This window comes from Panthera uncia, chromosome C2 (assembly GCF_023721935.1).
Source record: "Panthera uncia isolate 11264 chromosome C2, Puncia_PCG_1.0, whole genome shotgun sequence".
Taxonomy (NCBI): Eukaryota; Metazoa; Chordata; class Mammalia; order Carnivora; family Felidae; genus Panthera; species Panthera uncia.
The window spans coordinates 119,677,730-119,701,787 of record NC_064810.1 but is presented as its reverse complement, the minus strand read 5'-3'; the positions used below and the strand labels follow the sequence as shown (position 1 = coordinate 119,701,787).

General features: G+C 50.1%; 1 protein-coding gene across 1 annotated transcript in view; it reads left to right on the top strand.

Annotated features, from left to right (window-relative positions):
- Positions 1-23,441, top strand: part of SPSB4 (splA/ryanodine receptor domain and SOCS box containing 4) — a 64,652-nt gene extending 41,211 nt beyond the window's left edge. Inside the window, exon 2 of the mRNA XM_049629779.1 lies at positions 22,066-23,441. Within this exon, the coding sequence (XP_049485736.1) occupies positions 22,066-22,193 (128 nt within the window). The 3' untranslated portion in view covers positions 22,194-23,441. The remainder of the gene's footprint in view (positions 1-22,065) is intronic.
- Positions 23,442-24,058: the final 617 nt, after the last annotated feature.

Here is a 24,058-nt window from a genome sequence, read left to right as displayed (position 1 = left end):
GTTTCAAATTCCAGGTAGAGATTTCAAATGGGAAGAGCCTTAGGGACCCTGGTCCAAGCCCCCATGCTGTGGATGGGGACCGGTGAGAGTCAGGGGCTTGCCAAGGCCTCTCAACCAGTTAAATTGCAGAGCCAAGGCCCTCTGCCTGGCAGCCCCTTCCTGTGGGTGCCTCATTTCCATGGGATTCCTGAGTATCCAGGCAGGAAGGCAGCTGAGGTGAAGGCCCAGATGTAACCTTTGCCGTGAAGAATCCACAGAATCCTTTCTCTTTAGAGCAGTGGGGCAGGCCTCTCGCTGTGTGTGTTGCTGGGTGCATCCACGGTGGTTATTTCTTGCTGCAGGGCATCCCTTCCTAATTGTATTTTGCTCAGACTAATGTGAAAATGTAACTTTCCCAGCACACCCAAATGAGGCCAAGGGAGGAGGTGGTGTGAAAGTAGAGACTTAAATTTCAGCAGATAAACTGCAGGGAATCATCTGGAATGGATGCTCTGTGTGTGTGTGATCCCTGAGAGATACTGAGCAGCATTCTATGTGAGGTCCTGGGATACACTCTGAAATCAGATAGGGGCCCGGCCTCGAAAATCTCCTAGTTATTGGAGCAGCTGCACAGATAATGGTAATTCAGTGAGATAAGATTAATCACGTGCTCTAGGAAGTACAGTGGGGAGAATAACAGGTGTTTGGGGCAGCTGTGGCATCTAGGAAGTGCTCACAGAAGAGGGATATTGGAGTTGAGATTTAATGAGGTTGCTAGATGGAAAGGCTGTTGCTAGATGGGTATAGCATTTGCAAAGGCACAGAGGCTTTAAAACACATAGCCAAGTGCAGAACACTGCAAGAAGTTCAAGGAGCACATGAGGCAGAGAGTAGTCATGTAAGGGTGACCCCACTGATGTAGTTGGTCATTTGTTCATTCATTAAACCTGGGCCTTTTGAAGTCCCATATTTTTTTAAATTTAAAATGTATTTATATTAAATACATTCATAAAGTTTAATTAAGATGTAACAGTGAAAAGTTTCCTGCCCACCCTTTTTCCCAGCTACCCTCCCCAGAGGCAACCATTGCTGTCAGGTTCTTGGGTTTTCTTCTAGGGGATTTTTCACAGATACGCAGGCAGCAGCATTCCCCTTATGCCCTGATGTGCACCTTGCTTTCTTCGTTTCATATATCTTGGAGGTGACTCAGCACCCAGAGGGGCTTCATCATTCTTCTTGACAGTGGTGGGAGTTCAGCTGTAGAGCCCCAGCTGTGCATGAAGAGACCTTCTCATCTGGTCTCTTGTTGATGGTGGAAAAGACCAGAGGCCCAGAAGAGTAGGAAGCCCACCCAAGGTCTCCCAGCTGCTGTTTTCAGTGACTGAGCCAGGACTCAAACTCGAGTCTTCTGCTTCTCATATCTACCCAAGGCCAGCCAGGCCCACTGCCTTGCCTCGATGGTCTTCATTGTTAGACTATGGGTCGGAAAAGGTGATGGGTGAGGTTGCCATTTTTTACAGTCAGTGGGGGAGTAGGCTGATGTCTCCACTAGCCTCTTGATGTGTGCTTCCAGACTTCCATAGTAACCCTTGTCAGTGTTCCCTCCCCTCCCCCCATTCCCTTTCCCCCCCTTCCTCCTCCCCAGCTTTCTCCTCCCCCACCTTTGCTTCAGAAGCCCTGTGTCAAGCCTCTGGCCCATCCCTAGCCCAGCAGCTCGTCACTATGACAACAAGGGCCTTCCATCAAAAAGTGGCCTTCCAGGTATTTTATTTTGAGCCCCAATTAAGCAGGGCAGGCTGCAGGCTGGGAGCAGTGCAGGGAAGTATGTTTTATGGCCTGTGAGAGAGCCCAGGTGCTATTTATAGCTCCTTAATCGGTGTTGCTAAATGGGGTCTTAATGCAAGTCCCGTGGCAACTGCACATTTTCATCACAGAGAATCTCCTCCCCGCAGCCTCACTCCCTCCATCTGTCGGCCTGAGCAGGCTCGCCTGGAAGCCCCTCCTGAGGGAAATGGTGCCTTCTCTGTGCTCAGCAGCTGTCAGCAGGCTGCCTGGCCCCCCTGACCTCCTCCTGTCACAAGCAGGCCCTTTGCAGTCCTGTCTTTGGGGATATTTAGCCCACAGCTGTCCCTTCCATCAGGAACCTGGAGTCCTCGGGTGGCCATTTATCTCAGGGCTGAGGTTCTGTCCCCAACCCCCCCCCTTCCCCCTCCACACCTCTCCCCAGCCTCTCCATCAAAGCCAGAGTGGGGTGAGGGACATGTATGACTGAATATACAAGTAAACACCCACAAAATGCTTTCCGTTAATGCCTCATGGTATTAACAAGCAGTTTTACTCATTCACACACAGAAGGATAACAATTATACCCCATTCCTTACAGCTGGGGAATTCAGGCTGAGGCCGGAAGAGGAATTAGCTAACGTTCACTGCCAGGCAGTGTCTTGGAGTTTAACAGGTGCCACCTCATTCAGTCTTCACGTCACTTGTTTTCGAGGGAAGGGGCCCATTTCAGTCAGGGTAGGCCAGGTCTTGCTGCTGTAATAGACAAACCCCAGATTGCACTGACTTCAAACAACCAAGGTTTGTTTTTGCCCATCCCTGGTCAGCCCAAGGCCCTATTTTGTAAGGTTTATGTCCTTCAGGTCCAGGGAAAAAGGAACAGCCTCTAATGGTCCCTAATGGAAAGGAGAAGACAGCAATGCACATACTGGCTGCTAAAACTTCCACTTGGAAGTGATACACAGCACTCCCACTGACCTTTCATTAGCCAAAGTAAGTGCATGGTCACACCTAACTGCAGATGAGTAGGGAAAGGGAAAGCTGATCTGTACCTGGAGGGTAAAAGCTGGAATATTTGAAAACAGCCCTAAAGACCTCACAGAAGCTCAGGGTCAATGGTGAGGGATTTTCCCAGCTCCCATAGCTCCTAAGTGGCAGAGCGGAGATTTGAACATTCAGCTGTTTTCCCTAGAAATCTTTGCTCTCTTCCTTTCTTAAAAATTTTTTTAAATTTATTTTTATTTTTTATTTTGAGAGAGACAGAGTGAGAAAGAGAGAGAATGGGGGAGAGGGGCAGAGGGGGACAGAGAGAGAATCTTAAGCAGGCCTCACACTCATCATGGAGCCCAACGCATGGTTTCATCCCATGACCCTGGGATCATGACCTGAGCCAAAGTGAAGAGTCAGACGCTCAACCAGCGGAGCCACCCGGGCACCCCTGTGCCCTTTCCCCATGTTGCCAAGTGGCTATAGACATGAATGCTAAAGACAGACTTCTGACTCAAATTCTATCTCCAGTATTCACCAGCTACGTTACCCCAATTAGCCGGTCATGTAACCTTTCAGAGCTTCATTTCTCTGTAAAACAGAGATATTGGTGCAGGACTATGTTGTGAACACCAGAACTTTATTCCTAAGTTTGGGGCAAACTCATTTGGCAGCCAGACTCCATTGGAATGGGTGTGAGCCTATTTATAGTCATTCCTTATTTCCCTCAGTGTGAATATTCATAGGTCTCACTATAGAAATATTAATGTATTTGATTACAGGCGCTGCCCCAGACCACAGGGATGTTATGCAATACATGGCATATGCAACTTAATTAATAAACTCTGGAACTCTCTCAATTCTGAAACAATCTGGCCCCAGGGTTTTGGATAAGGCACATGGATCCTTCACGGGTTGCAGTGAGGATTAAGGGAGATGATGTGTCAAAAATTCTGAGCACCAGGCCCAGCATGTAGTAAGTGCTCAATACTTGGTGATTATTTTAGATCCCAAGCTTGAACTGACAAGACAGGAAAGAGGCTCCAGCTTGTGGGAGATTGCCACAGGACCTGAAACCAAGGCAAGAAAAGAGTGGGAATTCTCCAGTCTGCACTAACTGAAATCAGCAGGTCTCTTTGGTTCCTAAAAAGCCTATCCTAGTAAATAGAAGTCTTTAGGGCCTCAGATATTCTAGAGTGTATTTGTGGAATGATTCACTCTGATAGCAACTAGGGTATTTGTGAAGGTCCTCAGAAAAGAGACAACATGCTTGGTAAATGTAAGGTGTATCAAATAATGTGCCCTTTCTAGCCATTGGACCAAAGTCTGAGGTTTTGTGTCAACATTCATTTCCCAGAATCGTGGGTCTTGCAAAGGAGTCCCAAAACCTTGTTCCTCTGAAGTCCTCAAGGCCCCACCTTGAGGGTATTACCTGAGACCCCACCCCTCACTCTGGTCACCTTCCCTTCTACCTGTGGTTCTACATAAAAATTCATTTGCAAAAAACTCCTGTGGCTTTGGCCAAGAGACCTGCCCTTTTGCCTCACACAGGCTGAGAACCGCAGCCCAGAGACGCCCTGTGTGCGGCGGTTAGAACCTTCGTTAACACTGCCTGGGCTCGGATCCCTCCTGAACCACTCACTGGCTGAGTGATCTTGGGCAGGTTATGACCTCCATGTGACTTATTTTCCTCATCTGTAAAGGAAGATACCGATGGCTGTTGTGGGATTAAACGAAGTTAGTTTGCGGAAAGTTCTTAAAATAGTGCCTGGTGTAGCACACACCGTAGAAATGCTGGCCGCTATTACTACCATATTATAGTGAGTCTGTGGCACAGCCGAGACCTGGGTCTTCTGTCTCTCACTCCAGGAATCTCATCCAACTAAATTCACATTTTTGAAAATAAGTGTTGACAAGGATATGGGGAAATTGCTGGTGGGAATGTAGAACGATGTGGCCACTGTGGAAAACAGCTTGGTGGTTCCTCAAAAAGTTAAACATAGAGTCAACACATGACCCAATAATTCCAGTCCTCGTTATATACTCAAGGGAAATGAAAACAGGTGTTCAAATACTTGTACCCAAATATACATAGACACAGCCAAAAAAGAGGTAGAAACAACCCAAATGTCCATCAGCAGAGGAATAAACAAAATATGGCACTTCAACACAATGGAATGTTATTTAGCCATAAAAAGGAATGAAGTTCTGATACATGCTACAACATGGAGGAACCCTGAAGACATTGTTGCTAAATAAAAGAAGCCAGATACAGAAGGCCACGTACTGTATGATTCCATTTATGTGGGATATCCAAAATAGATAAGTTCATAGAGACAGAAGGCAGATTAGTGGTTGCCAGAGGTTGGAGGAAGGAGGGATGGTGGGAACCAGTTGCTTAATGGGTACAGGATCTCCTCTGGGGGTGATAAAAAGGTGATAAAAAGGGATAAAAAGGGAACTGGATTCAAGTAATGACTCTACAACACTGTGAATGTATTAAATGCCATTGAATTGTCGATTTTAAAATAGTTAATTTTATGTTAGGTCCACCTCACCTGAATTAAAAAATAAATTCATTGCAAGGAAGCTGTCTCCAGACTTCAGTCAACAGGGCGGTTATGCTCATGCAGAAAGTATTGGAGGGGTGAACTCACTCACTCTGAGCATGGCACTGGGGAGCACCCTTTATCCCCCATGACCCCTGGGACACTGTGTGCTCCCCAAATTGAGGGTGTCTGACTCATTTCTGATTCCCCAGCACCTAGCTTCGCACACAGCAGATCCTCAGGGAACATAGGACTCCAGGGGGTAATTGACGAAAGCATAGCGAATACCCACCAGCGCTGACCGCCCCTCGCCAGGTCTGTGTATTGTGCCAGCAGCTTAAGCCTCCCGGCTTGTTTTCCTCGCTGCGAAATAACATGGGATGATGGTGCTGTGTCTGGCTCACTATGCCAGCCCAGAGAGGTGATGCATCTCAAGCTAGTGGGGCAGAGCTGGGCCCGGATGCAGGGCCCAGCAGAGGGCAGCGGCTGCCCGTCTTCGGCTGTTTTATTATTATTATTATAATTGGGAAACAAGCCTCCACCTCCCCCCAACTTTATTGAGATATAATTGACATACAACATCGTGTAAGTTTAAGATGTACAATGTGTTGATTTGATACCCTTTCATATTGCAAAATGATTACCCCTGCAGGGGAAGCTAACACCTCCATCCCATCACCTAGTACCTTATCTTTTTTGTGGTAAGAGCTTCTCATTTAAGATCTATTCTCTTGGCAACTTGCAAGATTGGTCAAGGGGATTCTCAATCTGTGTTCCTTTAAGAAACTGGTTTTGCCACAACCGGAACTAAAATATTTTCCTGCCTTTGTCCAATTCACACTAACAAAAAAATTAATTTTGTCTGTCATTTTTCTCTACCAATATATTTTCGTTGCTAAACCTCTACCATCTGCTACCCGTTGTCTGGAGTAAAATAAGAAATAAGAAGGTGTCTGATTTTATGGGAAAATAGATATGGACATTTTACACCAAGTACATCAGTGTTCTGGGTGTTGAATAGTGTCTTGTGAGGAACAGATTCTGGGACCAACAGCTCTGCCCTCTTTTCTGGGTGACCTTGGGAATCACACGACCTCTCGATTCCTGAGTTCCTCGTCTCTACAACGAGGGTAAACATGGTACCTGCCTCATAGGATGCGGAGGACTGAACGAGTTGCCAAAGGGCAAGTGTCTGTTACTTGGGCGAGCTCCATATTAACCATTATTACCGTTGGTGGGATAGTGGTGGTGGTATCATTACTGATACTCTGTGGTGATCCCTCCAGTGCCCCTAGACTGCCAGGTGTCCTAACCCCTACAGGAGGTTGTACATTTTGCCAACCTGGTTGGTTCGCCAGTCTGTCTACACAAGGAAAACCGAGTGCGAAGGAGTGGGTGCATTTGGTGACCAAGTGAGTGAGATCTTCCCAATCAGAATACTCAGAATCCATGGTGAGAGACGCTCAAGAGAGAGAGAATGGGGTTTTCGTGAAGTTCAGGATGCTTAAGTGTCATCGTGGATATTATAGCTCGGGTCATCCTCAGCATAGAGGAACAGTGAGCACATTGCTGGATCCCATCAAGTTTGTGCCTCCGTGGTTGGATCGGACCTTCCAGAAGTTTACGAGGATGGGGGGTGCCCCTCCCCCCAGGGTGGGATGACTGTTAACCAGGTTCTGACAAGGTGGTAGATGAGCTTCACTCGGCAGTGAACCGACACCACTAGCCCGGGTCTGTGTCTGGCCCTAGAAATGTTTTGACACAGAAATGTCACATAAGAATCTGGATGTCAGGGGTTTTGGAAAGAGCAGGAAATCCGTAACACCGGACGCACCTTCCTGCGTGGATCCGTGGCTGGAGCTTGTGTGCGCCCTCTAGTGGAGGACACCCCTCCCAACCCTCATGCCCACTGCCCACACCTGCGTCTGCCATTCACACAGGCCACCCCTCTGGCCCCTAGGCATTGGAGTTGGCCGCCTCTGGTCTAAAATCCAAACACATCTGTGATACTAGAAGTGGCTTTCATTCATGTACTGACCATTAACTTTTTAAAAAGTTATCTAAAGCAAGAGCCATTTGCCTTGAAATGAGAAATGGAAATAGAGCAGGAGTTTGCAAATTTGCTAGCTATTATGCTGTATCATGGCTCTTTACACACGGAACATTTTTACTTACAGACATCATCACCTGCCGCTTTTCAGTAGACACACTTTTTCTCTTCCCAAGCTATCCCCTAAATACGGGGTTCCTCTTGAGCTACTTGGATCCTCTGGCTAAAGGAGGGGGAGCCAGGGTGAGAAAACTAGGCAGACTCCATCCAAGAATTCAGTTTACTCATCAGCTTTGCTTAAGTTAAGAAAAACAAGCTTCCACCATCGTCCTCTGGGCCTGTTTCTGAGCTCACACTTGGAAAGGTCAAATAAACACCATAAATCCATTAGAAGGCCTTCGTATTAAACCCCTGAGGCTTATGCTGTTTAGCAAGAGGCTAGGGTGATGACGTTTCCCAAGTGGAAGGAAGTTTGCCTGACCTTGGCTATTTGCTAGAAAACAGGAGTCAACTGTCCCCATTAGCCTCGATGGTTGCAGGGTACATGGCCCTGGGGCTGATTCAGGAAGGGATGACAGTGGAAGGCAGTCTTCTCTGGCTTCCTTCTCCTTTCCAAATTCTTCAGACCAAATCCCAGGTGCAACCAGGTGGACCGGACCACGCATTAGTAGCTGTCCCTGACTAGGCAGAGTCCCTCATTGGCCCCATATCTCACCACTTGCCTGCCAGCCATGGCTGGGCTTTGTTGGGCCAGGGGCTCACCTCCAGTCCATCCAGGGATCTCCACGCACAAAGAAAGAGCTACCCCTCCCTGACACACACACGGAGCAAGGATGAGTCTTGGGGCATGGGGGCAAAGAGACTGGGGACAATCAGCAGACCTAGGTTTCTTCCTCAGTGACTGTCACCCCACTTCCCCAGGAGAGTCTGCCAACACAAGGTGTGTCCCAAACCACACTGCCTGAGTTCTGGTCCCTTTTAACCACTTGAAGCTGGCTTCAAGTAAACTACCTAACCTCTCTCTGTGCCTCAGTTTCCTCAGTCTGTAAGTGGGCTACCTCATTGGGTGATAGTGAGGCATAAGTACAGTAAGATTTAGACCATCTCCAGACATTAGAAGTGCTATGTACATCCTTGCTGTGACTGTTTAGATTTTTACTATTATTATTGCCAAAAATGCAGCCAAAGAGCCCAGAAGAACACCAAGATAGACTTTGAAAATAGATCAACCCTCATGGCTTTCCTCATGCTTCTGCTTCTGATGAAAAGATTGGAGGAACATCCCCAAAGTAGAAGGGGCTGATGGAGAGGGCTGGAGTCTGGGATTTCACCGAGCTAGATTCGGATGCGGGCTTCGTGGTGCACCAGCTGCTGGGCCTCCCCAGCAGTTGTTGACGTGGAAGCATCCTACACGGGGTGTCCGTCCTGCTGTCTACACCAGCTGCTTTCACTTTGTTCTAAAGGACCAACTGTTCTGAAACAATAGCTGTCACGTTTGATCACCCAGGTGCGCCAGGGCCTAAGCCCATGCCCCTCATCTCGTGCCCCCACACCCCCACACCCGACGAAGCAGGCATCGTCCCCCTTCTACAGAGGAAGCAGCTGGCCGCTTAAAGCCAGAATTCAGCTCCAGGCCTGGGCTGTGTCTCCTTCCAGCGGCACCTTTTCCTAAGCAGCTCTAAGTTCTCGGCAGGCGAGGGTGACTCCGTTATTACTCATCAGCTCGAATTCAGCTATAAATTGTCTTCTGGCCAAGCTTCTGGCCAGATAGAGGCCAGTCCATGACTTGTCTCACTCACTTTTGCTCTTTCTTTTTTTGTGTTTTTGACTGAACCTCTGATACAGAGAATTGGATTAAACACAATCCTTAGTTGTGATATACTGCCATCAGAGCCATGCATAGCCCTCTTTCATTCTAACTTGCTTCTTTATGTATTTACTTCCTTATAATTTAATGTTCCCGTGAATGCATCCCCAACCCAAGGACTAGAACATTGGCAGTTGGATACCCCCGTGCACATCCGTGGTTCATCCCTACCAACCTGCACTTCTCTGAATTTTGTGTTTATTGTTCCTTATAGATTTTTCATGTACTGCTTTTTAAATTATTTTTAAACATTTATTCATTTTTGAGAGGTGGAGAGAGACAGAGCATGAGTAGGGGAGGGGCAGAGAGAGAGGGAGACACAGAATCCGAAGCAGGCTCCAGGCTCTGAGCTGTCAGCACAGAGCCCGCTGTGGGGCTCAAACCCATGGACCTCGAGATCACGACCTGAGCTGAACTCAGACACTTAACCGACTGAGCCACCCAGGTGCCCCTAGATTTTTCACTTATAGACATATGTGTAAACAATGGCTTATTTAGTTTTAGTTCTTGAACTTTTCTAGTTTATCTGTTCGAATACCACACTGTATTCATTGTTATGGCTTTAAGTAAGTCTTGCTACGTGGTCGGCAAGTCCTGCTGCCCCCACACCCCTCATTCTTCTCCTTTAGAAGGGGACACACCATGAGAAAGGGGGACCCACCCCTGAGGGCCCCAGCACTGCCCTGGATGGGACCTGCACCAACTGTCTCCGAAGGACCATTGTGCTCTCTTATGTGGTCATCCCATGCTGGATGTGTTTCTTTCAGCATCTTTAGAGGCAACCAAGCTGTTCCCAGGACTGCAGTAGCAGGGAAGACTTCTGGGGACATAGGACGATCCGTGGTGCAGGGTGTATCACAGCCAGAGCCCTCCCCCCCACCTCCCTGAGGCTCTCCCCGCATGGCCAGGGGCTGTCCTCATCCAAAGCCAGGGTGTCCAGCCATCGTGCAGCTCCCCAGGGCAAGCCCCAAGTTGAAAACAGCCAGATATTCTGGGAAATTTTTCGGCTGAGTCAGGAACATCCCTCCACCAGACCGAGGAACTGGCGCAATGTGTTGCTAATTCTGTCCGCCGGTGGGACCTTGCTGGAGGGTTCTTCAGCCAGCTTAGGGCAATGTAAAAGGGCTACTTTTTAAAACTGTGTTTCTTGCACCAGAAGAGCTGGGATACCACTTCCTTTGTAAAGATGAGGCTCATCGCAGCTGCCTCCTTGGTCCCGGGGACCGAGCACCCACCGTGTGCAGAGCAGAGCCTTAAGGGCTGGGCAGCAAGGATAGGAGCCAGTCCCTACCTGTGGGAGCCCAGCATCTACAGGGGTGAAGAGAACACCACCAACAGGAAGTGATTCTAGGGGAATTCGGGGTGGTCAGGGATTTATCACAGGTCGGGGGTAGGGAAACCACACTTCCCAAACGGAAAGTTAGATGGTGATGTCTGGCTGCAGGACAGAATATTTCCAAGAGGGGTTGTCCCATGAACTCCTCAGGCGAGTCACCATAATGATGAGAACCACTCACAGGCCTCTGCTGGGGAAAGTATTTGGGGGACAGGCTCACCCAGCAGAGAGAGGAAGCTATACTAGATGGGGAGAAGGCAAAGGCAGGGGGATGCTCAGGAGGCTGCTTTTCATGGCGGGGTCAGGAGGTGACCAGAGGGCTGGTCGTGAAGACAATGTCAGGATGGATCCGAGGTGTTTAGAAGGTGGGCATGGCAGGGCTTGCTGGTGGGGCCAATTTGGAGGGCAGAGGAGGGCTTAGGAGCCTGAGACATGGCCCCTAGGACAGGGATCCCACCACAGAAGCACAGTGGTGAGGAAGATGGGCCGGGGGAGATACGTGGGTTCTCTGCTGGGTGTTGGGGTGTGTGTGGAGCAGCCCCATGGAGCGGGCCTGTAGACTGTTGTGTTGGAATCACTGGGGACCTTGTGAAATTGCTGGGCCTGATGCAGCTGTTCAGGGTAGGCCGGAGCTCCCGCATTCCCAGCAGGCTCCCGGCTGAAGCTGATGCTCCTGGGCCATGGATGGCTCACGAGGGTCCCAGACTGGGGCCGATGTAGAGGCTGGTGTGATGCTGTCCCCAACTCAGGTAATAGCAGGGGCTAAGTACCTGTCGAGTTGAGGTCAATAGTCATTTTAGTTTCCCCTCCAAAATGAAATGTTCCTCAGGCTCCAGGAACACCACCACTGATCATTCCAGTCAGAATTCAGGGACATGAGAATGGAAAGGGACATGTGCCTTTCTGGAAATGTCTTCATTTGAAGAGTGAGGCACACACCATCTCAGTGTACATTCACTCCTGGGACTCGCCTGGGCACCCTCATGGACACGTGGCTAAGATCGAGGGTACAGCCTCTACTCCCAGTAAAGTGAGAGCGCTGACTTTTTCTTTTAACAGACTAGATCTTCAACAGCTGGTTTTTGTTTCCTCAAAGTGTCATTTGAGAAAACTGTGAACTTTTCCCAATGTTACTTACACAAACGAGATTCCTTGAACGCATCTTAGAGAGATGGCTTTGGAGCCAATAGGCATCCTCACCCAGCAGTAAAGCTAACTCTTATTCATCTTCTGAAACTTCTCTTACTTGCAGCCTCCTCCAGGAAGCCATCCTGGATAATCCCAGGCTGGGCTAGGTGCCCCTCTTCCTGGCTCTCACAACCCCCCTTACAATTCCTGCCCTTAAACACAAACCCAGCTGGGCTGCCACCATTCATTCTCATCTCCCTGTCCCATCTGTAGCCCCAGGAGCCCCTGTGTGCCCAGCTCCCTGCTCAGGTCCTGCAAAGCAAGTTTAGAAGTAGAAGTATGATGAGTGCCTGCATCTGTGATTCATCGTGGCATTAGAGGGACAAGACTTTATCCTCAAAGTCCACAAAATGACACTGGGCCTCTGGTGTCCCTCCAAGCCCTCTTAAGAAGACTTTGATTATAACAGTGATGTCCTGGGGCGCCGGGGTGTCTCAGTTGATTTAAGCGTCCGACTTCAGCTCAGGTCACGATCTCAACGGTCCATGAGTTTGAGCCCCGCGTCGGGCTCTGAGCTGATGGCTCGGAGCCTGGAGCCTGCTTCTGATTCTGTGTCTCCCTTTCTCTGCCCCTCCCCCACTCATGCTCTGTCTCTCTCTGTCTCAAAAATAAATAAACATTAAAAAAAAATAATAACAGTGATGTCCTCATGCTTTGATTTCCCCATCTGCAGAATGGGCCAGCGAAGAGATCTTACATCATTCAGGGAAATTTCAAGTTTGCTGTCAACAGAGACTGATCTTGGCCCTGTAGGAGGATGGAAGCCGAGCTAGGATTTCTCTCCAGCACCGCTCCCCACACCCCTGCCAGGCTCTCAAGAGGCTGGGCAAGTGACGGGATCTTCTTTCCGTCTCCCCAGTCCCCCCCACAGCCTAAACACGCAGAGGCTTCTTCAGCCTGCAACCGCTTAGGGGCTGAGGCAGCTCAACAGGGCTGAGGCCACAAATCCCCAGAGAGGCCCGAGTCCCCCAGCACCTGCCTGGAGCCATTCATTCTTCCTCACAGTGGGGTGAAGGCAGCAGCCGACACCCACCCACTGGCTTTGGCAGGGCCTGGGCACAGCGGCAGAGTGAGTGGGCAGGCAACCCCAGCTCTGCTAGATCCGGGCCAAGAGAGCAGAGAGCACCCATGGATAGAAGGCCCTCAGATGAAGGACTCAGGTCACCAAGAGTCTTCATTCCTTCGGCAGTGCTAATGTGAGCCTGTGGCTAACATGAGTCTCACTTGGTAAGCCTGAGTGCGGCCTCCGAGCACCCAGCCCTGCCTTTGATAACACAGCAGAGTATCGCTCAGTACCACCTCCCCCAGGAAGCCCACCTTGCCTGTGCTAGCATGAGAGCCATGGCCCTAGATCTGCAAGGCTCATCTAACATTTATCTCACAGAAGCCTTGCCGTTCACTTTTTCATGTACATTGATGCCTAATTTGATTGGGTTCAGTCAGAGTCCCTCCGCTGCCAGGATTAAATCTGATTTCCGTTCTGCCAAGTGTCAGCTGTGGAAGGGACCCTGAGCCTTCTTGCCAAACCACTTGCCACGCTGATAGAGGCTGAGACCCTAAGGAGGAAGGCGAAGCCACCCTGCCAGCTGGTGGCCGAGGCCTGCCACAGCCCAGGGCTGCCAGCTGCTCAGCCACTTTTCACTCAGCTGTGCAGCAGGTTCAGGGCGAGGGGGCCCTGAAATGGACCTGAACAGAGATGAACCGAGCTCAAGGGGCTCCTAGCTCCCTGTACGTTCTCAGTCTCCAGCCCTGCGCCCCTGGCCACTTAGTGGCTACCCATCCCACCCGTCTGCCCCCCCATCCTTTGTCACTGTCGCTGGGGATGGTGAATCATTCAGCTGGGGTGAGGAGGAAGGTGAAAGAAAAGAATGCTGATGGGTTGAGCAAAAAAGGAGAGGGTCCTGTGGCCACAGTGGGGGAAGCTGATCCAGTGGTCAGAGACTGGGGTGCTGAAATGGGCATTTAGGGAATGTGGCTGAGCTCCGTGGCATGACCCAGGGGTGGGCACTGGGTGGAGGGGAGTGTCCCAAGCACGAGGTGGTCCAGAACCAGGAGCCTGAGTGATGAGAGGGTTGTGCCTGTGGAGGACTGCGTCAGAGGTGGAGGCAGCAGGTGTGGGCGGAGAGGGGACCTGGGAGGCCGGGCCAGCACCCTGACAAACAAGGGGCCAGAGGTCAGTGGATGAAAGAAGCAAGGGTCAGAGCCAAGGGGTGCAAAGAGGAGCTGGGAATTCTCACAAGTGAATGGCAGGTGTGGAACTTCAGATGTGCAAGGAGTCTGCCCGCCTCCTGGGCCTGCGGGCACAGACGGCCCCAGGGAAGGCCGAGGGGCCGTGGAGTCTGGGAGAGAATGTTACGGGCCCTTCAGGCAGGAGGTGGGGGGAGCTCCTGGGGAAGTCAGGGGTGCCATTTTCTGTGTACAAAGCTGCAGTTCCAGAGAGCACAGTGGAAGATTGGCTGAGGGTTGGGGCCAGAGGTGAGGAGGCAGAGAGCGTCAGGGGGAGGATGGCACTTGAGAGAAGCGACGGCCACAGGCAGGAGATCTAACGGCTCTTCATGCCCATCACTCCACCTTCCTTCACATGCACGTTCCATTTCCTCTCTCCTTTTCCTGGAAACTCGTGCCATCCTGTTTCTTGGAGCACGTTTTCATTCTGCAGGAGCACCTCCTTGAGTAACAATCAGACTGGGTGGGCAGAGGCTCCTCTTTCAGAATCTGAAGTGTAGCTGCTTTTCGCTCCATAGCAGTGCAGTTCCCCTGCGATGGGAGCGCTGTCTTTCTGGACCCACCTTTCTGGAGAGGACTGGGTCAGGGAGCTGGGCGGGCCAGACCCGCGGGCGCTTCATCCAGATGGAAGCGTCTCCCCCCGGCCAGCATGCCCTCTGCGGTGGAGAAGGGCTGGCTCGTGCTCCACTCGGCATCTCTGTTTGACCGCAGCGCTGACCAGGAGCTTCCCCGAGGCTGTCTGTCTCCTGCAGAGAGCGAGCCGAGGCTTCAGCTGTCCCAGATGCTGAGCTTGTAGTTCTCCAAGGGATTACCCTGATGATAGCCCATGTCTTGCCCTCTGTTGCTGGAGCTTGGGGCTTCTCCAGGGCTCCTTTGGTGAGAGCCGTGTCCACCCCTGGTGCACAGGGCTGCCAGTTCTCTGCTTGATCTTTCCACCGTCCTGTCCCTGTCTTCCCAGAATTTATCTGAACGTCTAGGCTGCTGACTGCCTGTCTTGCTTTCCAGTACTGTTGTCAGACCCTTTAAACACACACGTGCACACAGGTGCACATCTCCTCTGCCCTTTCGAGAGACATGGGCGGGAGAGGTAGAAGCCAGGGGTCCAGGCTGCCGCCTCAGGCACAGCCTCACACAGTTCAGGTGGTGTTTCCTAGCACACTCTGTTCCGGATTCTCCCCTCTGGAAGTTTCCCACGTCCCTGCTCCGCAGTGTTGCTAGGGAAGGCCATGCATTATTTAGGACTGTTCTGTTGTGCAGCATTCCCATGCTCATGAAGGGGCTCGCTCGATCTCTATCCCAGGGGAAAAACGCGGGCCCCACCTGTGCTGTGGGGACCATCTGTGCCAGTGACGCTTGTTGGGACAGAGTTCATCAGAAAACGCTGCTTATGTCCCAGCTGCAGTCACAACACTTTTTGCTGGGGAAACAGTGAAGCTTGCTAAGAGAAAACTCCAGATTCCAAATGCTTTCTAGATATGAGCTGAGGTCCCTGCAGAGCATGATGGGGCCGGTTGGTACAGGGATGCCATATATTTTAGAAGTGAATGCGTAATGACATATTTGTCCATTTGGGTAATTAAGTGGAGCGACACTTGACAGGTATAGACACAGAAGGCAGAGAAGCCACGCCATTGGCGAGGAGGTGACACGTAGTTGGGGTCCTATAGAGGAGGCAGGCTTCTGGCAGGCGGGCGGGGGTTCTGACAGCTGAAGGAGCAGCATGAGGGGAGGCCCAGAGGCATGCAGGGAATTCTCTGAGTCTTCTGACACCAAAACCATAGTCTACGGATGAGTGATTAGCACGGTGTCAGGCACATAGAGCATGTATGTGATTGCCCATATGCGTGTCTTCTCATTTCTTTTCCCGAAAACAAACAGTACCCATGTGTACTGAAGTTCAGGTTTCAAGGCTGGCGCTCAAACCTTCCCCTATCTGCTGACCACTGTCTATAGCTGTTGCAAAAGAATTTCATCTCCTGACCTTAAACTGTTGATCTTTTTTCAAAATATCAACGTAGGGATGGATGTAGGGTAGGACTCACATCTTGGCATCTTCTACTGCGAGCAGAGGAGACCTCAAGGGGCCCAGGGAAGCTGCTTAAGCCACCAATCCCTGTGTGAAATCTCCACCATTCACCGTTTCCATCACAGATATGGACTCTCTAAGCCAGATGATCTAACTTCCCCACTTTGTTGACAGCAAAACAGAGTCCCTGAGAAGTTCTGTGGCTTACTTGGGGTTGTACAAGGGGTTGGTAGAGAGTTACGGAAGAATTCAGGTCACCACAGAACCTTGGAAATGATTGCCTTGTGATATTTTTAGCGTGGAACCAGACATGCAGCCCCAGCTTCAATAAATCTTCATCAAGAGCAGAGCATTGTCAATTAGGACCATGTACTGAGGCATTTTTAGAAACACAATAAGTAAATTGTTACTATTTTTAATGGTGCCTCTTGGGCTGATGGCCTGAAATAAGACCTACCATAGAGAGAATGTCTTTAAGGCAAGGAGCATGCTGTGGCATACTATCGTCACAACACGTGGCTGGAAGTGTTGCTGTCCCCACTTTACAGATGAGAAAAATGTGGTCCCGAGAAGGTGAGCCAACTGCCTGGCCCACTGGTGGTGGGAGCAGGAGACAGGGTTCCGAACCAGCTTCCTCTCCTCACTTGGCCCCATTGAAGCCGCTGGGAAGACGTCTGGCTTGTGTCCACACCCCCCAACCATGGAGTGGAGGCACTCCCCACTCAGTCAGTGACCTTTTATTTTTCTTAATGCAAATGCATTTTTGATGTATAAATATGCAGAAAGCATGCAAATCTCAGGTGACAAAGCTGGATGGTTTCTATAAACTGAACACACGGGTACAACCAGAACTCAAAGAGCAGGACAATACCTGTCCCCCAGCTTCCTCCTGTCCCTCCTGTTTTTTTTTTTTTTTTAATATTTATTTACTTTTGAGAGAGAAACAGAGTGTGAGCCAGGGAGAGGTAGAGAGAGAGGGAGACACAGAATCCAAAGCAGGTTCCAGGCTCTGAGCTGTCAGCACAGAGCCCGACGCGGGGCTCGAACTCACAAACCATGAGATCATGACCTCAGCTGAAGTCTGACACTTAGCTGCCTAGCTGCTTAGCCGACTGAGCCACTCAGGCGCCCCTCCTCCTGCCTAATCACCCCCTGCCCAGTATCACCACTGCCCTAATGTCATCATCTTGTTTTGGGAACTTTATAGGTGAAGTCACACAAAATGTACTTTTCTTTCACTCAAAATTATGTTTGTGATTCATCCGTGTTTTTGCATATAATTGTGGGTCCTCCTTCTCATGGCTGGTTAGGGTCGTGCTATGTGAAGATACACAATTTACACTTACATTCCACTGTTGGTGGACAGTAGAATTGTTTCCAGATTTGCGCTCTTACAGATACTGCTTCTGGGGCATCTGGGTGGCTCAGTGGGTTAAACGTCTGATTCTTGACTTCGTCTCAGGTTGTTATCTCACAGTTTGTGGGTTTGATCCTCGCATCAGGTTCTGTGCTGACAGTGCAGAGCCTGCTTGGGATTTCTCTCTCTCCCCCTCTCTCTCTGCCCCTCCCCTGCTCGCTCTCTGTCTCTGTCTCAAAATAAATTTTAAAAACCAATAATGCGTCTATGAGCATTCGTGTACCTGCATTTAGCACACTGGTGCACACTGGAAGGAAATCTGCAGGCCACAGGCTCAGCTTTAGTTTTCCGAACCAGTTGTGCCAGCTTACATGCTCTCAGTGTCATGAGAGCTCCAGTTGTCCCACATCCTCGTCTGCACTTGCTATTGCCTTGTTTCCATTTTGGCCATTCTGGCTGGCAGACAGCAGAGTCACATTATAGTGTCAGTTTGCACTTCCTGGCGATTCATAAAGTTGAGCACTTTTTCACATACTTATTGGCCACTTGCATATGTGCTTTTGTGAACAATGACTCCTTTTCAATTGTCGTTTTGGTTGGAAAACATTTCTGAAAATGGCTCCTGTGCTGAAAGATTCTGTGTTTCTCTTCCCACCTGGTTGATCATTTCCAAGCCTCGGCATGTGGTAGTTCTCCGAAGGCTTCCAAAGCCAAGGGGAGTCAGAGAGAGGAGTTGGAGGGTGGGCCCAGCCAACACTGGGCATCCCTGAAGTGCTGGAAGTTCCACGGCTGCAGCAAGGCCTTGCTCTGTGCACTCTGGCATTGCTGTGCAGCCTTCAGTTTACAGGTCGCTCAGAAATTAGCAGAGATGATTTTTATTTCCTATTCAGAGCTAAAGATGTGCCCTGAACTCCAGCCCCAGCCCCCTTTCTCACTTCCTTTGGAGTTGGGCTCTGGACTGATTTCAAAGACCACAGAGGAATGAGGATAAACAGAGTTCTTTCCTCCTCCTCAGCCCCTAACTAGGCAGGGAACACACAGGGCATTGGGTTTGCTTGACAAGGCTTAGCATTTTGGGCATTGAGGACCTGATGTGTGCCTAGAGCTTTAAAATATTTAAGGAAGCTTTCAAGCTCTGGCATGATTATCAGACATTAACAGCTCAGAATTTTCCTGATGCAAAGTGCCAGCCCCTCTCCCCTCAGAGCCAAAACCTACCTTGTTAACAGCCCTCCCCAAGCTTATCCTCACCAAGGGCAACCAAACAAACGCACGGGTGGGGAGGAGATAGCTAGAAATGGCACGTGTTAAACACCTACTCTGTGTTATCATGCTAAGTGCGTTACACTTTCCAGCTCACTGAATCCCCACCACAATTAAATCCCCACCTGAATTGAAAACTGCCCTGTTGGGTCGGGGGAGGATTTACAGGAGCATGGGGGAGCTAAGGCAGACATGCTTCCGGGTAAGAGCAATTTATTCCAATAGCTTAAAACACCTATAGAGGACATGCCCCAAGGCAGAACATCAATTTGTTCATTGAACAGACAATTTCCGGGCCATCCCCCTGTGTGCAGACTGAGGGCTGTAGGTCCTAGGACAGGTGAGTCGGGTCATGTCCTTTAAGAAGTTCACAGGCTGCTTGTGACGAGGAATGGAACTGAAAACCCTTGCCACGTTTGTCTAAGTGGAGGAAGAGTGCACTTCTGGTCAGGACACCTTGTGCACGGGGCCCACGTGGGCTCTGCCACGAGTGGGGACCGGCTCCTGGCTTGGGCCCTTACCGGCCATATGTCCTTGGGCAAGTGACTTACCCTCTTTGTGTTTCAGTTTCCTCCTCCTTAAAATGGGGATGGGGTGCCTGGGTGGCTCAGTCGGTTAAGCATCTGACTCTTGGCTTCAGCTCAGGTCACGATCTCATGGTTTTGTGAGTTTGAGCTCGGCATTGGGCTCCGCGCTGACACTGCAGAGCCTGCTTGGGATCCTCTGTCCCTCCTCTCTCTCTCTCGGTCCCTCCCCCACTCATGCTATCTCCGTCTTTCTCAAAATAAATAAGCTAAAAAAAAAAAACTTAAAAAATAAATCAATAAAATGAGAGTAATAATAATAGTTATAATAACTTCTACCCCAAAAGGTTGTTGTGATATGAGTTTGATAATACATTCACATGAGCAGTTCCCCACAGCACCTGACCACATAAGTCTTCAGTAAAGAGTGACTACAGTTAACCTGAGACTAATGTGACATTGAGTGTCAGCTATACTCAAATAAAAAAATATATAAATAAACAACTTAAAGTAACTATAACTAGATAGGAGGATTGGGATTTGGGAGGGGGTGTTTCACAGAGGCATAATTTGGGGAGCAGCGCAAAGCTTGGATCAGAACCAGATGGGAGGACAGGGAGAAGGAGAGCTGGGTACCAGGGTGTAGCTATGGGAACGCCTCAAGAGAGGTGCCGGGTGTGGGTCTAGGCATGGTGACTGTGTGACCATGTGACTGACGGTGACTGATCTGCTTTCTGGGCCTGAAAAACAGGAGGCCAGGCCTCCCTGGCCAACATGAGTGTTCGTATGAGGGTCAAAAGAGGATACGGAGGCAAGAATGTTTAAAGCCACCAATACTCCCCATGGATATGCCACACAGCACAGCCTCGTCTCGAGTGAAGGAGAGCTGGGGACACTCTGGTGTGTGGCTTCCAGTGCACCGGCCACGTCCTGCTTTAACTCGAATGGCTCTCCATATTAACTCCACAGCTCTCGTAAATGAAAATTCCTCCAAAACACACTCTTGACCTCTTTCCCATCCCTTATATTATTCCTATCACAACTCTTGTGTTAGTATTCACTACTTACAGTTTTATGACATCTTAGCACATTATAGATGCTTTTAAACTGTCACTTGTTCTGTTGCCAAAAAAGCGTTCAGACGCAGCCTCAGGGGGCGCCTGGGGGCTCCATTGGTTAAGTGTCCGACTCTTGATTTCGGCTGGGGTCATGAGCCTCACACCGGGCTCTGTGCTGACAGCGCAGAGCCTGCTTGGGATTCTCTCTGTCTTCCTTTCTATCTCTCTCTCCCCTCCCCTACTCTCTCTCTCTCCCAAAAACAAAAACAAAAACAAAAACCTTAAAAAAAAAAAAAGATGCAGCATTAGGCCTCTAATGTGTTACCATCAGCTTGGGGAAACTAGCCCTATACAAGCCATATGAGACAACATGTTACCACCATCCTCTCATTCCTGACCCAGCTGACCAGCAGCATTCCTCTCCCTCCAGACCTTCTAGGCTGTTTTATGCCTCTGTGCCTTTGCCTGCTCTCTCGGCCTAGAATACTCCCCTCCCTAACGTGACATAAAACTCCTATTCATCCTTCAAAACCTTTTCAGTAATCCTCTCTTTGAACCTTTCAAACAATTCTTCCATAGGAACTGCCCAGTTTCTGCCCCTCGTGCACTTAGGAATCATTGCATCTATTACACTCTGTTACAAGTATTCACCTGCTTAAACTCCAGCCCTGAGCCCTTCTCTACTTCCAGGACTGCCTCTGGACTTGGTTTAGTTATCTCTGTATACCTAGGTCCAATCAGAGGGCCTGGAAGAGAATAAGAGCTTAATAAATATGTGCAATAAAACTAGTTAAACTTGGTCCCACATCCAGATGTTCTATGGGTTTTGAATTTTAATTCATGAATTTTCCCAGAACTGGATATTAGAAGAAAATACATCCCTCTGCTGATTATCAAAAGGTGCTACAGGAGAAGTTTGAGGGTTCAACGGAATTTCAAACAGCCTCCCCAAGCCTAACCTGTTTCTAAGAGGAAGCCCACTGCAGATCCCCTCCTAGGTCAGAGGCTTTCATTTTTATCGGGACCTGCAGAGAGAAGTATTTTTTCCATTGAGACACACGGAACATGCATATCAGAGAAACAGCTTTCGTGGAATACTTACTCTTGCTATGGTCATTGCTCTCCATTTTCTCTTTCTTGTCTTTCTTCTTTGTTTTTTTTTTTTTTTTAATTATTTTTTTAAATTGCTGGTCACCATCCAATGAATTGATTTCAGAATTCTTTTTATTTATTTATTTATTTATTTTTATTCTTGAGTGGGAGAGAGACACAGAGTGTGAGAGGGGTAGGGGCAGAGAGAGAAGAAGACAGAATCCGAAACAGACTCCAGGCTCTGAGCTGTCAGCACAGAGTCCGCAGCCAGGCTCCAACTCACCAACTGTGAGATCATGACCTGAACAGAAGTCAGAGGCTTAACTGACTGAGCCACCCAGGCGCCCCTCTTTTTTTTTTTTTTTTTAATGTTTACTTATTTTTGAGAGAGACAGAGAGTGAGCGGTGGAGGGGCAGAGAGAGAGGGAGACACAGGATCTGAAGCAGGCTCCGGGCTTCAAGCTGCCAGCACGGAACCCGAGGCGGGGCTTGAACTCATGAACTGTGAGGTTATGACTTGAGCCGAAGTCCGACACTTAACCAACTGAGCCACCCAGGCACCCCGGTTTCGGGGTTCTTTAATCAGTTGCTTCCCACAGTTTGAAAACCCCTGCTCTAAGCCTCCAGCTAGTATAACTGAAGAAGCCTTCCCGGAGGAGGAGTCCCAGACCTGGAGGCCAGATCAGAGGAGCAGGTGCGCCTGTGGTGGGCAGATGGTAGGCAGGGGTGAGCAGGTGTGTGAAGGCAGCGGCAAGACTAATCCACTTTCCTCTCGTTGCAGCTGAGCCCCTGCCGCTGATGGACCTGTGCCGGAGATCCATCCGCTTGGCCCTGGGCCGCCAGCGCCTACGGGACATCGGCGCCCTGCCCCTGCCTCAATCTCTCAAAAACTATCTGCAGTACCAGTGAGGCTGAGGAGCAGCAGTGGGGGACCCACACACAGCAGGGCCTGGGCCTGTCATTTCACAGTCACACAGTACATTCAGGAAGGCGTCCTCCTCCTCGCCCCAGAGCGCCAGGACACTCCGTTCTTGGAAAGGACCAGGATGCGTTCCCAACGTTGAAAGTGAAATGTCCCTTGCCAACAGTATTTGCCACCCTGGAGGCAGCCCTCCTAAGTCAGGCGCCTCCTTGGGAGCCATGAGGAGCCCGGAGCCTGCGCCCAGCGGAGATCCTGCCCCCCGACCAAGAAGACACAGCGGCCCCGGTATTGATCAGAGAGTGTGTCTCCTTATTCACGAGAATGAATGAAACATTTGGGCGGGAGGCTCGCTGTGGTGTGCCCGGGTGCAGACAGGGCCGGGGAAGACTGGCCAGCTCGGGGAGGAAAGTGCGGCCGAATGATGAAGTACGAAAGCAGCTTGGTGCCGACGCTCTCTTGACACCTTGGGACTTTGTGCTCCTTTGAAAGACTGTTACCCAGGGATGCCTGATGACAGAATTGGCAAGTGGACAAAGCCGTGTGTAGACCCCTTCCAGCTTACCTCTTTGCACATTGTTTACTTACCCTTTCACGTGCCCTCTGTCCCCACCGCTGACCCACAGTTCCCTGGCTACCCCAGGCACCTCTCTTCGGGGAAGCTGAGTCTGACTAATTCACCCCGGGGACAGAGTGTAGCCTTGATTATTATTATCTTACATCTGGTGGCATTTTAAAAGAGGAATGTGGTGAGGGCAGTATGTAGTCCAAAGGTGCTAATGGGGGAAGTGGGGGCATTGTGACACCCGAGTGGATGATGGCCTCAGGCTGGGGAGCCTTCCTGGGGTGCTGAGGGACTCTAGGCAACTGTCCATTCGGATGTACCTAGCCATCACAAAGCTTTATTTGAGCGAATTATTTTTTCACTTTAGGAGACACGAACGAGTTTGTTTCTGTTTCAAGCGTGTGTGCGATGTGCTGTTTATTTATCAGCTTGGGGCTGCACGGGTGGCCCCGGACCCGTAAGGGTGCGGGTCCCGAGCCTGGTCCTCTCCTGGGGATGCCACCACCACCCTTGTCGGGCATCTCTCATGCGCTCCCAGAGCTGTGTCCAGACTCCGTTATAACTGGAAATTGTCACCGCAGTGGGATCCCAGAGCCCCAGACGGCACCGCCTCCCCCGACTTTAATGTGAATTTGACTGATGAATGAGGAGCGTTTCTAATAAAGTGTGTTGTTCAGTCCTTCCGCTGTTTACTAAGTGCTGTGTGGGGAGGCGTGGGAGGGCGTCCTTCATCAGCCTGGCTGGTGTGTTCCCAGACCCTCATAAGGCAGAAGTGGGAACCCCTCTCCAGGCTCTTCTCACGTCTTCCGTCTTGTTGTTCCCACTTGAGCCCAAACCCGAGTCACTTTACAAAGGCCTGCCCCGGAAGAACGAATGTGTCTGGGGCCTGGGTCCCCACAAAGCTAGTCACCACGGTGGGAAAACAGGTTGGATGATGCCGGGGTGGGGGTGTCCAAGGGTGGGCTCTGCAAGGAGCAAGGGTCAAGTAGGGTGAACCCTACGGGATAACAGTTTCAAACTGGACCCAGAGGTGGAACTGGATGTGACTTTGGATGTGCATGTCATCATCGAGGAGTGGTGCAAACGGCTGAAGGGTGAGTGTGCAGCCGAGACAGGCTTGGAGCTGCCAGCAGGTCAGGAGCCAGTTCAAGACAAGGTCTGGGCCAGGACGGGCACAGCATTCACGCAGCAGTACAGGCCACCAACATGCACGGTGCCAACCTCTGAGGACCTAGAGCACAGGCAGATCTGTCCCTCCAGGGGAGATGTTTACAGATGTTACGGACTAAT